The sequence below is a fragment of the Heptranchias perlo genome, chromosome 31, assembly GCF_035084215.1.
Source record: "Heptranchias perlo isolate sHepPer1 chromosome 31, sHepPer1.hap1, whole genome shotgun sequence".
Lineage (NCBI taxonomy): Eukaryota > Metazoa > Chordata > Chondrichthyes > Hexanchiformes > Hexanchidae > Heptranchias > Heptranchias perlo.
Window position 1 is genome coordinate 19,611,922 of NC_090355.1, and position 16,726 is coordinate 19,628,647.

Genomic DNA, 16,726 nt, shown 5'->3' on the forward strand with positions numbered 1-16,726 from the left:
GAGGTCAATGGTCTGAGCTCGAGCAGTTGTGAGGTCAATGGTCTGAGCTCGAGCAGTTGTGAGGTCAATGGTCTGAGCTCGAGCAGTTGTGAGGTCAATGGTCTGAGCTCGAGCAGTTGTGAGGTCAATGGTCTGAGCTCGAGCAGTTGTGAGGTCAATGGTCTGAGCTCGAGCAGTTGTGAGGTCAATGGTCTGAGCTCGAGCAGTTGTGAGGTCAATGGTCTGAGCTCGAGCAGTTGTGAGGTCAATGGTCTGAGTTTGGGCAGTTACGAGGGTGAAAGACTGAGCTCAAATTTTTTATGAAGTTGAGAAATTAAACTCCAGGCTTTAAAAGTCTGAGTACTACTAGTTGTTATAAGAACAATGGATTGAGTTTTGGTTGTTATGAGGATGAAAGACTGCGCAGGGACTGTTACAGTAGCACAGCTTTGTAAAACCTACAACTATAAAATTATATTTTATTCATATAATCTCAGCCAAACAAGATATTGTAAATTTAAAATGGAATCCTGTTAGCCACATTCTTAAAAGAGCTCCCTTGTATTTGTGGGAGATAAAGACAATACATGAATACAGTCTAATTTTTATGGGGTCTCTCTGATGCAGCTGATTTCCTACAGCAAAGTCACTGCGAGGATTCACAATTCAAAGTATCATAGTAGGCAAAGCACAGGAGGAGGCCATTTGGCCCTCTGCATCAGAAATTTCATGTCTTTGAGATGTTAGTAAATGCAAACTTACATCAAAGCAAAAATGGCTGCAAGAGCAAGCAAGCTATTTGATATGGAGATCAAATGTCAAAAGTAAACAAGACCACCAGAATGACTAGAAAATTGCTGCTCACATCCGATTTATGCGAGCAGTAAAATTGATTAATAATATGATTGTCTAATTAGTGGGAAATAACTTCTGTGATCTGATTTGTCAATGTCTATCTTTGGTATTGCATAAGTGTTGCTGGTTTCTCCCATATCCAGTTTCTTGTTTTCAAGTTCAAATGGTGATGAAAGGGCTTCATGTAATGTATCACTAGAAACTCCATTAAAAGATCCCAGAAAGGACATTAAGATTTTGGATGCTTTATTGTTTCCCATTTAAGAAACGTGTAAGTACTGTGTTGGTAGTTACTTGCTGTTTTTTGATTCTGTGTAATTAAGTAATTCATAAATAATTCTTCTTTTTATTTGTTCTTGGGATGTGGATGACAATGTTAAGTCAGTATTGCCCATCCCTAATGGCCCTTAGGACTAGAGTCATATGTAGACCAGGTAGGGGTGTCAAGCTCATAACTTGCCAAGGTGGGATTTTGAACTCACAACCTCTGGGCTGCTAGTCCAATGTGAAATCCACTAGACTCCCATACCCTAACTATTAGCTTTAGCCTGAATAATAGTTTATCAATGCAATATTAGCTGCCTTCCAAAGTGGACAGAAGCACTTTGTGGCATGAAGTGTTAAGGTAAAAGGGTAATTGTTGGTCCTGTGGGATTGTATTCCTATTTACATCACACATAAGAGAATAAGTTTTAGTTCAGAGGAAGTACAGGTCCACTTATGGAATTTAAGCTTAAAGCTGTTGGGAGAGCCCAAATTGTAACAGGGACAATAGACTGAGCTCAGGCTGTCATGAGGCAACAGACTGAGCTTGAGACATAGCCATATGGTTAACGTTCTTCTTTCCTGTGAGGATTGTCACATTTAGTTAGAAAGGATGAACTTGCATTTATCTAGCGCCTTTCAGGTCATCTCAATAAATTACTTTTGAAGTGTAGACACTATTGTAATGTAGGGAAACGCAGCAGCCAATTTGCACACAGCAAGCTCCCACAAACAACAACGTGATAATGACCAGATAATCTGTTTTATTGATGTTGGCTGAGGGATCAATAGTGTGCCAGGACACCCTGCTCCTCTTCGAAATAGTGCTGTGGGATCTTTTACATACATTTGAGGGCAGACAGGCCCTCGGTTTAACGTCTCATCTGAAAGACAGCACCTCCAACAGTGCAGCACTCCCTCAGTACTGCACTGCTGTGTCAGCCTAGATTTTGTGCTCAAGTCTCTGGAGTGGGACTTGAACCCACAACCTTCTGACTCATGGAAGAGAGTGCTACCCACTGAGCAACGACGGACACTGTGGATGGACAGCAACAAAACTGAGCTCAAAAAGAAAAGAAAATTCTGAGCTTTCTCTAGGATTGGTAACAACATGAACTGATTTTTGAAAATAATCAAGAAGGTTTTCTTCTAGGCTTACAAAAAGATACTGAAACCATTAAAAAAAACTTTCAAGCTTTTGACTTTTGTTCCTAGAAGTTATGGTAAATTAAATCTGGATTATTGAAATTCTCAAAACACATACCTGCAGATTTGGAACAAGTTTAGAAGTCTGAGGCTTTCTTGTTGCAGTTTAAGTTCTTCCTTCCTTTGGAATATGAAATTTCTCTTGCTTGTGTACATTATTCAAAGCCCATCAAGTCACATGAGTGTTCATTTTTTGCTGACTTTGCAGAAAATAACCCTTTGTAACGTATTCAATATTGTATGTGAGGATTTTAGCTGAACCTCAGGACACCAACACATCTCCAGTGTTATGCTTCAATGCTTCTGCGCACTTACACTTACTAAAAAATATATATATATAAATAAATATTCTTTTGCCAGTATCTTCGGGGATTGACAACAGTTAACTGAGTCACTAAACTTTCTGTATGAGTACAGCTGTGGGGAAGAAAAATGTAGACCTCTAATAAATAATGGAAAAAAAAGTACACAGGAGAATCATTACTTTTATTACTTTCGAGTCCCATGGCATCACTCTGTCAGTTTTACAATTCCATTCCGCCATCTTAATTACAAAAATCATTTGTTCACAGTCGTACGAGTCAGAACCAATAACAGAACACAAAAATAATATTGCACTGAATCTCAGCCCTGCTGTTTCTGTGCTATGCAGTTTTTACTAGTAGTAAAACGTGCAGTGAACCAATATCTACATACTTTTGATTCCAATTCTCTTCAGAAACCAAACAAAACAGTGTCTTTGGACACAGAAATGCAGAAACCTGTATATACAACCAACTTTGGCAAAGTAGCCATGAAAAAAAAACTCTTGAAGCTCAGGGGGTAGAAGCATGACAAACGCTTAAATAAACCTGCTTTATACATTTTCGGAACAATTTTAATTATACCTTTTTTGAATGAATCATATGGAACATCTGGCTGATTTTTATATTCCTTCTAAAATTGTTCAACTGAGAATTATAGCGTCAGTAAGCTTCCACTATAAAATAATAGATCCCTAAATACGAAAACCATGGGCCCTCCATAATACTTGAGGAAAAACTGCTAATAGCAGTTATTAAGATTAAAGTGTCACTTGGGCCTTGGTTACAAAATACTAGATGTACTATTACTCCAATCACAAATTAACACATATTAGTTAATGCCAGTTGAAATTCACTGTAGATATATTCAGATCTGCAGTCAGTCTAGGTTGGAGCTCAGTGGAAAAACCTTCGCAGTCACTTACTAAATCTGCATTGCTGTCATTGAATACGTTAAGCAAACCCTTAAGGGAGAACTGAAAGTTTTGACTGCACATTTTAAAATTCATTACATAAAACACATCTTCACGGTATTACAGACAAATATATTAAAACAGAAATAGATGCATAGAACAAAACTGCATACCTGACAAGCACTACTATAACAGAAATATTCTTTACAATATCTCTAGGAACTTGGTACACTTAATTAGCAGCAACTTATTTGGCCAAGTTACAAAAAGCAATGTGTAAGCTTTGACAAGAATCCCAAAATAAGCTAGGGCCTGCTACATCATACTGTACAATGCCACGGGATGCTATTATCATAGTAAGGAATTGCTGCAGAGATTTAGTGTGGGTAAATCAAACAAGTTCACTAACATATATGCTATTTTGTGTATTATTTCAGCTTCAGTCTATCACAGCATAGTACATTCCATAAGTGTTTGAGGCACAAGTTAATAAAGAATTCTAATTCTCGGGAAATGTGTGCAGCAAAGCTAAATGTGAGACCTAATAAAAGTAACTAGAATATCACACTAAACACTGAATGACCCATTCAGCTAGATTTTCCAAAAGTAAATATTAGATTATTTAGAATGTAAAGTCTAATTCAAACATTGCTGCATCTATACAGCAATCTAACGTGTGTAAGTATCCCAGATCTTATAGACATGTATAAAAGTTCCTTGAGACCAATTATTTATCTAGAAGCTTATATAAAGTTTACTTTGTCAGGAGAGATTTTCACACAGATTCCTTGCTTTAATATGTGTCCACATTAAAAGTAAATATAAATTACGAATAATGTGAATATAAAATGTGCATTAGTATTGAACTGTAGCACCGTAACCTTTTGTGGTTTCATAAACAATTTAAGTTATATTATGGCCACAATACTCAATTTCACAATAGCTAGTTCATAAACCTAAATCTGAATAAATTTTCATTGCTATTTTATGTGCTAATAATGCACGAGAAAGAATTTTGGCCATGAAGGCAAGCTCTTCGTACAATTGCAGAGTATCCATGCCTCCCATTACTTTCATTGGTGTGCAAAGTTTCCAGTGCAAAATATGCAATGTAAAACACTAACAGCAAAATACTGAGCAGTTATCGACATGTTTATCTTAGAGTGACTTTGTGCCATATTTTCTAGACTTTAAAGTTTGAACATTTCACTAATATCTCAACAAGTTAACTGTGTTTAAAGCTACCAGAAATCACATTTCAATTATTTGAAAGTTCTGTAATTAAATTAAAATGAAGGTTTGGGTGTTTGTGGTATTGGCAGCCATCACTTGCAAGACAGATCAATTAGTATTTCGAGCTTCTTGAGCAATAGGTGTGAAAATACTTGTCAAAAAACAGACATTTCAAAAATGAAAAGAAAATATTAAAAGTTGGATATTGTTTGGGCTTGATGACTAATGAAAAGGAAAAGTGCATCTTTAAAATCACAATAAAATAAAATATCAACTTATTTTTGAAGGACAAACATACTTTATACACTGACAACATACATTTTTAATTTCCTTATTTGTGGTGCTCGTTTCATATTCTAGCAGTGATCACAACCCTAATTTGATCATTACCCTATAAATGATTAGAACTGGTTTGAGTAGAGATTTTGTATGAAATTGCATATTATTCTTTGAGAGCTTATATCGTGAGGAAAGCGTGTACATGAGAGTCGTCAATCTTGTTACTTTTACGCACCCAGTGGATAACTCCCACATCGCATCGCTGGAGACCTGTGATTTGGTCGCCTCACCCTTTTGGGCACAGGAAGTTTATTGCCTGGAGGAGTGCAAGGAGCAGGATAAATTCTAAACCTTAACAAAAGTGTCAGCAATCGAAGGCAAGCATCTCTTAATGGAACAGACCTTCTAGTGACAGTGGTACAGTAACAACAGTCACATTTTTATCGAGGAAATATGAAGAATGACTCAGATCTATCTGAAATAATGATTTCTGAAACATTTAAACTATCGACTGATTAGGTCAAAATGGATACTGCAAAGAGGGTGCAACATGTGCAACATATAATTATACGGCAGTTTATAAATACTTAATTTGTCACTCCTATTATCAAATCCAAGAACTGATTTATGTGGGAGTTTTGATTGCATCCATGATCAATTACAACACTTGCAAGAATAAAAATATAGTGTACTACAACTGGAAGGTGGTCCATCTCACTCATAACTTTTAAATTTGGCTCAGCTTGGACTTATTATTGAAGATAACAGAATGACTTAGAGTAGGTTACAGACTCATGGGAACCTTTGAAGATGCAGTATTTCTAATCAACATTGCACTGTATTTGCCCAGCTAGTTACAGAAACAAATGTGACACAGGTAAAATTTGGTTTGAAATGCTTAGATTTAGCTACTTTTAGATTGTAAATTTAGTCTTTCAATCCCTTTCCACCCAGCCGTACCATCCAAGAAAAGAAGAATTAAGTCAGACATGATCCATGAATGCCAGCTGAATGAGCCCTTTCAAATTCATTAACACTGGATAGATGAAAAATAAATTTAAAAAAAGAAACAGTGCCAGGTGCAGTAACAAAATTTCCCTTCTGAAAATCTGTAAAAAAATGTCCTCATATGAATGCTAATTAGATACATGAGTAACCAGAGATTCCCAAGAATAGATTATTCTTTTAGGTTTCCTTTCTGGCAACTTTAATGTACGGCATAATGGTACCAAAGTAATGCTTAACTCAGTAGACTGAAATGGGCTAAAATCTGGTCAAATCAATGATAGAGTTTTTATAAGAATCTGAGGAATTAGAAAGCCATTATTTTCCCTTAATGATCACCAAAGAGTTTGGAAAAAGCAGTAAGAGAACAGTCATGTTGATGTAAATCAAGAAGTGGAAAAAAAGTAGTCTGGATGAGTTAAAAGCCTATTAAGAGTTCTAGAATTTCATCTACGTGCTTCTTGAGGACTTACAATAATTGGAGGAGAATCAACATAAGACTCCCGTTTCTTGCTGCCCAGTGCATTGGTACTTTTGTTTGAACAGCTAGTGGTAAAAACAGGCTTGCGTCATTTATATCCAGTTATAGAACGGCTGCAAGAGCTTGGCTCCATTTGGACTGCAAGGTATACTATGTCAACCATTATAATATTCAGTCAAAGTTACTTGTTATTAACAACACTAGTAGTACCTGTACTTAGACATAGAGCTGTGGATTTTTTTTTTAAACAAATCTAATTATCCATTAGCCTAGGCACAATCAATAGACACAGCATTTGTCTCACAGCAAAGCCAGTGTAAATATTTTACTAACAAGACTGAATTACAACAGCAGCACTGAGCTGTAAGAGAAACGCATGATATAGCTGTATTCTGAATTACCTTGCTTCCTTTTTGGTTTCATCCACACATGTTTACATTAAATACACAATACTTTATCATAATTAACTCTTTCAAAAAAAGTTTATGTTCAGGAGGCATTGATTTTACTCTGTGATGCCATGATAGGAAAACTCAAAATGTTTGATAAAATTTAGATAAATATACCATTCATTTTACGATATCCCATATAATTATCAAAATACTACAGGATCAAGAGCACTACAATAGAAAGATGTAGCAAAATTAATACCTACACTGACAGCTATAAGGTGTGGTACCTAATGGCCTTAGCATGATGCAAAAGTTTAGCCTCAGTGCTGAGAAATGGTGAGCTGCAATATCAGTATGTTAATATTAGTGACTTACACGTCAAATGATGTCATTGAGTTTACAAAAAAAAATCGGAAGTCAAGGAAACAAGGCAAACTCAATCTGAGTTTCAGCAATTTTTCAGGAGTGTTTCTTTACAGGAAAACAACTGCTAAAGTCACAATTAACCACCAAACAGAACAGACCACACACAAGTCATGATAAATGACTTGTAGGTTTTAAGTAGTGTAGTAGCTCCTCGCTATAACATTCTTGGATACAATATATATTCCTTATGGCTCTCTAGCCATTAGAGAAACCATACACAACAACCTCTTGTATAATGCACCCCTTGCTATAAGCAACTTTTTTGTGTGGCATCCAAAGACAGCAGTATAGAGAGGGTCTACTGTCACCCTATTACAATTGGAACATTTTGTCTTCTGCTTTTATTCAAAGGTCTCCCATTTCTTCCGGAGCTGGTCCACTCTACTTTGTGATGGTGCTGCCTCCTTCTTTGTTGCATTAAGCAAATCTGCAAATGGATCTTGAGCCTCCCCAGGATTGGATGGTTGTAATATTCTTTCAAGACCTTTGGAAGGCTTTGGTGGGACTAATGGTGGCTCAGTCAAATTTTTTGCTGCACCACCTACCACTGGATTGGATTCAGCCATATTTGTACCTGCTTTTCCTGCTGTTTTTGTGTAGCTTATACCACCAAGGCTTGCTGAGGAGATTGCGCTTTGCTGAATAAAAGTACCAGACTGAGGGATAGCCGTGGGCTGATTGTACAAGTGGTGAAGGGAAGGTGCTGAATAGTTCCTATGAGGCATTTGGGGTTGGAAGAAACCTGAATTTGAAGGCAAAAAGCTTGAAACGAAAGCAGATGCTGCTGGTGGAGCAAAATGACTTCCAGGGGGATGTGTTTGAGGAAAATGAAGAGCTGCTGGCAATGTTTGAGAAAATGGATAGGACGGTGGCTGTGGAAACTGAGTCATTGGTGCTGGGCTGGGGGTTGAGTATCCTAGGTTTTGGCTGAATTGTAAGGAAGCTGGTGGGGTACTCATTCCAAGGTCAGTTCCTGATGGAGCAAAACCAGTAGGAGTAGGAGTTGAAGACAAAGACGGTGCAGGTGCTAATGAACCTGTGGGTCTCGGAGACTGGCTCCTGTCAAGGCTAGAACTGGCACTCAGCGGATCCAAAAGACTCAAGAGATCATTTCTGCTTCCCTTTTCTACGCTGACTTTAATAGGTTTCAGGATATCAGCAGCACTTGAACTTAACAGAGGTTGAGGAGACGAATTCAATGATTGTCTTAAGTCTGGTGCTTGGGGTTTCTTTTCAGCTCCAATTGATTCTTGTAACATCTCTGAAACCGAGCCAGTGCTAGACACAGATGTATCTTGTTTAGAGCTATCCTGTAATACTGTTGATACTTGATTAACCCCAGTAAATGCCTGCTGTTTGACTCCTCGACTAACAGCTACTGGAGGTGGAAGCACTATTCCCTTTTCTGTAGACTTCCTGCCATGAGGCCTTGGGATCGTAATGCTGCTTTGCCCACTTGCAATTATATCTGAAGTAGTCAGTGAACTGTCCCTGTTCGGAGCCTCTGGATCAATCTCAGTTAAGAAATCGCCAAAGTGAATGCTGCCAGATGATGAACCATTGATAGACTTAATATTGAGAGCCATGTCATCTTGGCCCATGCTCCAAAGTTTGTTGTGAGGCAGAGTATGATGCAGTCCTGCTGACATGGTCTTGCTCTTCTCAGCTGACGTCATTACTTTCCACTGCAAAGATACATACAATGAAAAAGTAACATACATGTATTTTTAAATAACAGTAATGTTTTGTCGTACTGCAGTGGAACTAGGGCTTTGAAAAGAACGCTAAGGTTAGTATGCATCTGTAAACAGGTTATAATGCATTAGGTTAATTTATACGTTGTCTGGGCAATATTGCAGATTACAAAAATGCAGTGAATAAAGTCTTATGGGCTAGTTATGCGACCTAGGAGTTTCTGATGCTCATCAACACAAACCATATAACTCAGGATTTTGACTGACGTAACCCACTGAACTAATACTAGGGAACCATTTCAGCTTTCAAAATATGGACATAATTTCTTTCTATGATACCTGCAAAAATGTTTTTTGTTTCAAATCCTGCTGCATATGCTCTACTATTTAATTCAACCTCACTTTGTGAAAACATCCAAGAATTGCAAAATACTTAATTAACAGACGAGCGGAATAGACCCAGACTATATTAAAGAGTAATAATGACAGGGATCATTCAGAAGGAGACGTAAGAACCACAGAACTCCCTCAATCCCTCAGTCTTTATTTCCTTCTACAATTTTACAGGCTTTTAAAGCTCAAGCATAGCCTGATCACTGCTTCTGAATTCACCTAATCATTTTTTTTTCAATTTTAGTCTCACTCTAGAAAAATGGCCTTTGGCTCTACACCTATTTTTGCATTTAAAAACAGCATTTTATAAGTAAGTGCATTTTCCTGGCTGCTGAGACTTAGGATTTATTTGTTCACCATCATCAGGAGAATATAGGTGCATGAACAATGTAGCTATGATGGGATGGTCAAAAAATATAGAAACAGTATAAAATCATTTGAACAAACCTGATGTCCAAATGGATTTTCTATTTCTTCCTCTTTAGGTGTCCTCAGATCTTCCATACTTTTGGCTTGGCTGAGGGGCTGGTGTTGTGAGGTTACCTTTATACTGCTGAAAATGTCATCCAATAAATTCACATCCATATTTCTGCCCGGCATTGAGAGGCTGGAAAAGATAGTATGCCCGTGCCTTTTCTCTGTACTCAAAGCCTCTCCATCAGCTATATCAGATTCCTTCAAAGTTTTATATGGTTGAGGCCTGGTAATTGGGTGAAAAAAGACAAAATTAGGTTTGTACCTAAAAGAATGAAGCATACTTGGTTAAACAATTTTATATTTGTTGTTATAAAAAGCTGTGAAATGCAAAGTCAAACCTCATTAACACAGAGCACAAAGCACAATTATTTTGTTGTCCCAGCTGGAATGATTCTAAATATTGATTCTAGGTTTCCTGACAACATATATAACAGTTTTTAATGTTATGCATTGTGCTACTGGTAGAACTAAGTTTGTAGGTAATTTTAGTCTAGCATTGCTTTCTGGTGAAATCCAGTCCATTATGCTAACTGCTCGATTTGTAAAAAAAAAGAAATGAATAGTACGACTCGTAGTTAATAAGTAATCTAGATTTTTAAAGTCACATTTTTCAAAATGTCATTTTCTAAAATTATTCTTAAACTTAGAGTTCCTTAAGTGATTCTTAAAATAGCCCAAAAGGTTTTTAATTATTTATTTGCAGCTCTGATTATTTTGCTCATTTAGTTCATCCTCAGAAGAAATATATGATCTGTGACTGGGACCCAGTTTTGAAGCACAGCATGCAAACTCTGATCCTTTAGTCTAGCATAATAATATTACAATTGGCAGACTGGACACTTCAGCAATATGGATAACCTCTAAAAAGTGTGATCACACAGTTTCAGAGTCAACCTATTCCATTCTCATATAATGGCTGAGCTCCAATCACATTACCTGTCCTCATGAATCACTGCTGCAATACTTTCTATTTTGGACTAAGAGGATGTGAAATTAATTCCTCAGTCCTGCTAAAGGGATCGTCAAGTTTTACTCGAGAGAAATGAAAGACAGCTCAAAGGATCTTCTGATCATTAAACACTCTTCATACTTATAGTACAGCTCATCATGAAAGGTAAATCAAAAGCAATTTAAAACAAAATTACATATCAATGGCCTGCGGAGAATACTCAAAGGGGAACAGTGTTATATAGAACTTATTCCATTCATGAGGAAGAACTCACATGTGAATTGTCTCATAAAATAAAGTCCTTAATCCACAACTCTCCACTAACTTGTAATATGTCCAAAAATGTTATTATCCAAAGAAATGCAATGCTGGATAAGTCATAGCAATTACTTAGAAAATTGTTGTTGTGCATATGAACAGAAATAAGACAAAATAATCCAATTGAGAGTTATGAATATAGAGATTCAGATGATTTTTGGGATGTTTTCCAAAACTTAACTGGGTTCATTATTTACCCTTAGTTACCATCTTGATAGCAACCTCACCAGAGTGCCACCTACTGGGCTATCACATTCGTTATAACTGGTAGTACTTTCACCAGAAGTCAGAGTTTAGATTTGAAAACAGTGCAGGTCACTTCAATTGTTCTAGTGTAGCAGTGAGAGAAATATTTGGATTAAAGTGTGCAGCTAACAGGTCCACCTTCAACAGCCATCCATCCTAGTCCTGGATGTCAGTTCCAATGCAAAAAAACAATTTAAAAGTTCAGCATTGGTCAGAATTCCCGGCCAAGGATGAACCCACCTGTTGTCAATCAAGCAGGTCTTGTCTGGCTGTAACAGCCAACATGGTGCCTTGCCTGGAGGTTGCTTTTTGACTGGCAAAACGAGGGCCCTTAAAATATTTTTTCTTTTTATAGTATTTCAGACAGTAAGAGGCAGAAAAGAAAACAGAAGAGAAATTCCATTTTAAACTCTCAAACTAACAGAAAATATAAAAGCAGCATAGCTTTAAAATATGCTCTTAGTATTTTTTGATAGTTCAAGATTTTTTTTGATAGTTCAAGATAAAAGAGCTATAATGCTGGAAAATGTGATCTATTGACTAAATGCTCATTTGATTATAGACAAACACATCCATGCCTTCTTTTTACTGTCATGAAATAATCATTAGCAAATTCCTAGTTTACAAATGTTAGATTAGCATCACTGTACTTTGGTTTCCACAGTTACAGGATTAAGTAAAATATATGGAGTTTTAAAAATCTGTTATAGCTGCTCATATTGATCATGCAGTAAGTAAATATACCTAAAAGAAAACAGCCAGGTTTTGGAAATCGCACCAAGAAAAAGGAATGCAATATAGCCTCTATTAGACATTTAATATATGAGGCCTGCTTTTTCTCACATCTAGACAGCCATGTATTTAATGAGATACATACTGTGGAAACCACACACAAAGCTAAATACAGTGCATTTAATCAGAAAGAAGTCATGCATAAGTTGCTCAATCAATAGAATATAAATGAAAGAGTCAGTAGACCATTCAAAAGGAGTGAAGAGAAAGCTTTCAGAGAAGGCAGATATAGAGTTCTCTTCGTGGTGAAGTTCATCATCAGAGGAATCCTCAGAAAGGAAGACTGTATAGTGCCGTGTGGGTCTTACGATGCTGAAGAAAACAGGAAGAAAATTTCAATTTACTCACTGAGGAGCAAAAGGCTGAAAAATCACTGTCTAAAACACCAGCTTTCAAACCACTCTGTACTTCAGGAATAGGTTAGATGGAGCATAGATATATGTTTCTCATGTTGGGATATAAATATTTATAGTATAATATAGCTACTTTTTTGATTTCTGGCATTATTTTAATTAGACACATATGTCTGCTAATTAGGGCAATCTTTCTCTATATACACTACTCCATAACACTATTCTATTTCATCAATATAAATAGGAACTGCAGAACAACAGCTAGCTAAAGGTATGCTACAAGAAAGTGACATAATCAAAGAGACCAGATATCAAAAAACACCCAAATGATTTAAAAAGGTAATTGAGAGTCTTGAGCAGTGACTGACCAATGGAGAGCGAAAGATCAAGAGAATGCGGAGTTTAGCCTGAATGGGAATTCAGCTGTAGAGGAAGTTCAGTATTGAGGTGCAGTTGGCCTAGTATTATACTCCAGGAGTTAACTCATTAATTTGTTGGGCTTGACTTCATTAAACTTAAGAAAACAGTTGAGTATGGGGGGACACTTGAAGCTTGCATGATGTGGAAGATCCTGAAGGCTTTGTGCATCTCGGGTGAGCAAATGTATGGGAAGTATCTCCGACTTCTTGTATTTGAGCTCAAGGTTTCTGAACTTGCCACTAGGTCACATACGGGAGGCTGAAGCATTCCTAGAATGCACATTCCATCACTGATCATCCCACAAGTAGAATGAGGAGAGAAGTTGGTCCTATCCATTGGGTAGGAAGAGGAGACATGAGGCAGTGAAGGTATCCCCTGAGAGTGTTCGACTGACAAACAGGTTTTCAGTATTGAATACCTGTGACAATAACAACTCAGAGGAAGCCAACCATGACTAAAATCACGACACAGTGGAGAAGGGTAAATATAATTTGGAAACACAATAGTAATAGGGGATTCCATGGTCATGAGAATAGAAAGGCTTTTGTAGCTGTAATTGAGAGTACCAGATGGTGTTGCCTCCTGGTGCCAGGGTAAGGGATATCATGGAGCATGAGTAAAAGATTTCAGGGAGGAAAGGGGAACAGATCAATTTGGAACCAAGGCATAGAAATCAACAGAATTGAGGTTTTGGAAACAGGGGTTCCAGAAATTAAGAGTCAGATCAAAGGAGCAGGACCTCAAGGGTAGTAATGTCAGGATTACTCCTGGTTCCATGCACCATTCAGAATAGGAGTAACAAGATAAAGGAGTTAAATGTGTGGGTGGAGAAATGGTGTTGGAGAGCAGGCTTCAGATTCCTGGACATTGGGCCCAGTTCTAAATAAAATACCTGTATCAATTAACATCTCAAGCATTTACTAAAAACATCTGTAGAACATATGTACACACATTCATATAAAATACATATACCAAATGTGTGTTCTGGGAATTGTGGACATACTTACAGAGCATAGTTTGACTAGAATGTTATGGTTAGTGGTATAAATTGTGTGGCTGACCACTGTTCATTGTGCCACAGATTGTGTCACCAGCCAGATCACATTCTCTGTCTACTTTATATGAATAATCAAGGGAAGCATCATCCCCCCTTCATTTGGACTTTTAAACAGGAACCAGAGGCTCAAATGAACTGGGGAGTTTATACATCTTTGTAGTGTGCACAAAACGGCAGGAAAAATCCATAATTATAATGTAAGAAAACAATAAAACTTGTGCAGCATAGAGGGCAGATGCATGGCCTACTTCCAGGCTGCTACAGCCAGCTACTAGGAGGTACAAAGGGAAATCGAGGCACGACTCTTCTCTGACTTACAGTGGATAATCTACGTGGTCGATGTGGTGCAGATTGCGAACTGAGTGGAGCAGGACTTATACCTGTATCCCTGTATCCATTACCATGACAGTTAGTATTAACAGACTAATGCTCAGTACCACTCTGTGCTTCCCACCCCCAATCACCAAAGGTTTTTGAGAACACTGAGAAATTAAATAGGTTTGCCTTAAAAATGAGCATTTGATAGATTTAACAAGATCAGTTACTGTTGAGTTCAAATTTTCCTTGATGGGAGATGTGGCAGAATAATATGTTGCATGACTGAGCAGGGAGATATGCAGGATCATTCTTGAATTACTCAAATCCACAGGCTACAAGCTCCTCAGACAAAGGAAAATCAGAGGGCCAGCGTTTCTCAGTGCTCTCTTACACCTTCTAGTGGTCAAGTTAGAATTGTTCTGGGTGGAGACTTGAGTAGCTCACCTATGCTTTTGGCCATAGCTGGTGCACTGTTCAGAGGGAAATTTAAAAAACATGCACATTTCCTAGGACAAAATGGAGTTTATTCGTAATTAAATAATTCTTCATATTCTGGTTACTCTATAAAAATATTTATGCTTCATCAAAATAAGAAGTTATTTTAACGACTCTGGCAGACATGTAATCAAGAATTAGCAGCGTTTCATTTCTGATCACCAAATTGTCACTGATAATTTCACCCATCGCTTTTGTCATTCCTATGTGTAAGACATACTACACAATCTATGCAGTAAGTACTGGTGACATTTCATAAGGAATTAGACGTACCTATTGCAGGTAAATCCGCCCCAACACACACACACACACAGCAGCACAACTAAACGAGTGAGAGAAGAGGCCACTCATCTTGGACCGCAAAGCCACAACTGTCAGTACAAATCAAGAGGGACGGAGAGTCTCGCAAAGCAGCTGGAAGAGGACTCTGACAAACTCATCACATGCATCGCTGGATGCTGAGTTCAAACGCCGACTGCAACAGAAACTGCCAGGACAGTGATATAAAGCGATTGCTCCATCGCTGCTTACTTTTCTCTAGTTTCTAACCTGTGATTTCTGTACTATTCAGAAAGGCGGACACACATTTTCACATGATCGCATGTGAAATGATGGAGATTTGATAAAAACTGCGAATTCTGCAGAGATTGTGAAAAATATTCTCAGGACATAAAAAAAAATAAGCTTAACGTGTATTTTTCTACTTGGTGGGTTTTAATATTAATTAAGCTTGAGAAATTAGTTGGCAAATGTTAAATCTGAATGCGATGCACTAGGGTTAGAAACAAACTTTTGTTAAAAGACAAAGGCCGGGAAATTCCTCGGGAACTACTCCCGCTTTGCTGGCGTTACTTCGCCGCAGGAGCAGGAGCAGCTCCAAAGAATTTCCCAAAGTAAAACAGGGAACGATCAAACTTTTATTAGCTTTATATCTAAGGTAGTTTATATCATTGTGTATTTTCTGAAAACAGCAACCGTGCAACTGACATAAGCTTTGATCACAATTGAGATGTATTTTTGCATCTCTAATAATACATATCCATTGTTGTGCTTATCAGGTGGCATGTCTAAGCTTTGTTAATGATAACACACAGGTCCAAGGTTTGCAATGCCTTGTGCAATCACAAAAAAAAAAATCAGGATTTAATCGGTCATATCCCAGAGTAATAAGAATTCGATGGAACTGTGCTTGAATTCATATGTTGTTTACTTCTTTTTCATTCGGAAATAACTTTTTGAATATAATTGCTGGTGCACGCACCTTGCAATAAGCAGAAAGCTCTGCAAACGGATATAATCACTTACATTTTTAATTTTAAATTTCTGTCGTCACATCACAGGCACAGTTATCAAAAGGCTTAAATCATGGAAGGGGAGTAACAGGCTTCACCCTGTTGAGGTACTAGGTGGTAAACATCTTGCCTGATTTATTTGTAACATGCCTGAAGAAAGTACAGTGTCCCCATATAGATATCAGGAACCTTGACAGGAAAGGGAAAATGAAATGGAATTCTGGCAAGTGGAGCACTAAATAAATATATTTCCCATGCTGGAACACATTATGCAAAGATTCAACAATCCTGATAATAAAAAAATGCTTTGTTTGTAAGAAGTTATTTCCACAATCCCAAAATCACGATTTCCCGCTGCAAATCACGACATTTCAATTCGTTAAAATGGCCATGATTCCACATTTTAATGTTGTCCCCCTTATCTTGACAAGTTGGACATTTTTCACAAATGAAAGCAAAGAAGAAAGAATCTGTCTACATACTATACAGAGAATAGATAATTCAGGGTCAGATTACCAATATCCACTGGAGTCCCTTTTGATTTTGGCAACTATCTGCACCCTTCCATATTCTGGTCCAAAACCAC

The 16,726-nt window shown here is 37.4% G+C and overlaps 1 protein-coding gene across 3 annotated transcripts in view; it reads right to left on the reverse strand.

The window, feature by feature from the left end:
* Window positions 1-2,769: 2,769 nt before the first annotated feature.
* Window positions 2,770-16,726, reverse strand: part of dennd1a (DENN/MADD domain containing 1A) — a 443,149-nt gene continuing 429,192 nt past the window's right edge. For 2 of the 3 annotated variants that reach the window (XM_067969687.1, XM_067969686.1), the window contains 2 exons: window positions 9,871-10,123; window positions 2,770-9,021 (listed from right to left, as the gene is read on the reverse strand). In XM_067969687.1, coding sequence (XP_067825788.1) covers window positions 7,678-9,021; window positions 9,871-10,123 — 1,597 coding nt within the window. In that variant the 3' untranslated portion in view covers window positions 2,770-7,677. Of the gene's footprint in view, window positions 9,022-9,870; window positions 10,124-12,391; window positions 12,518-16,726 lie in introns of all 3 variants that reach the window. The other variant, XM_067969691.1, reaches the window with a different exon arrangement.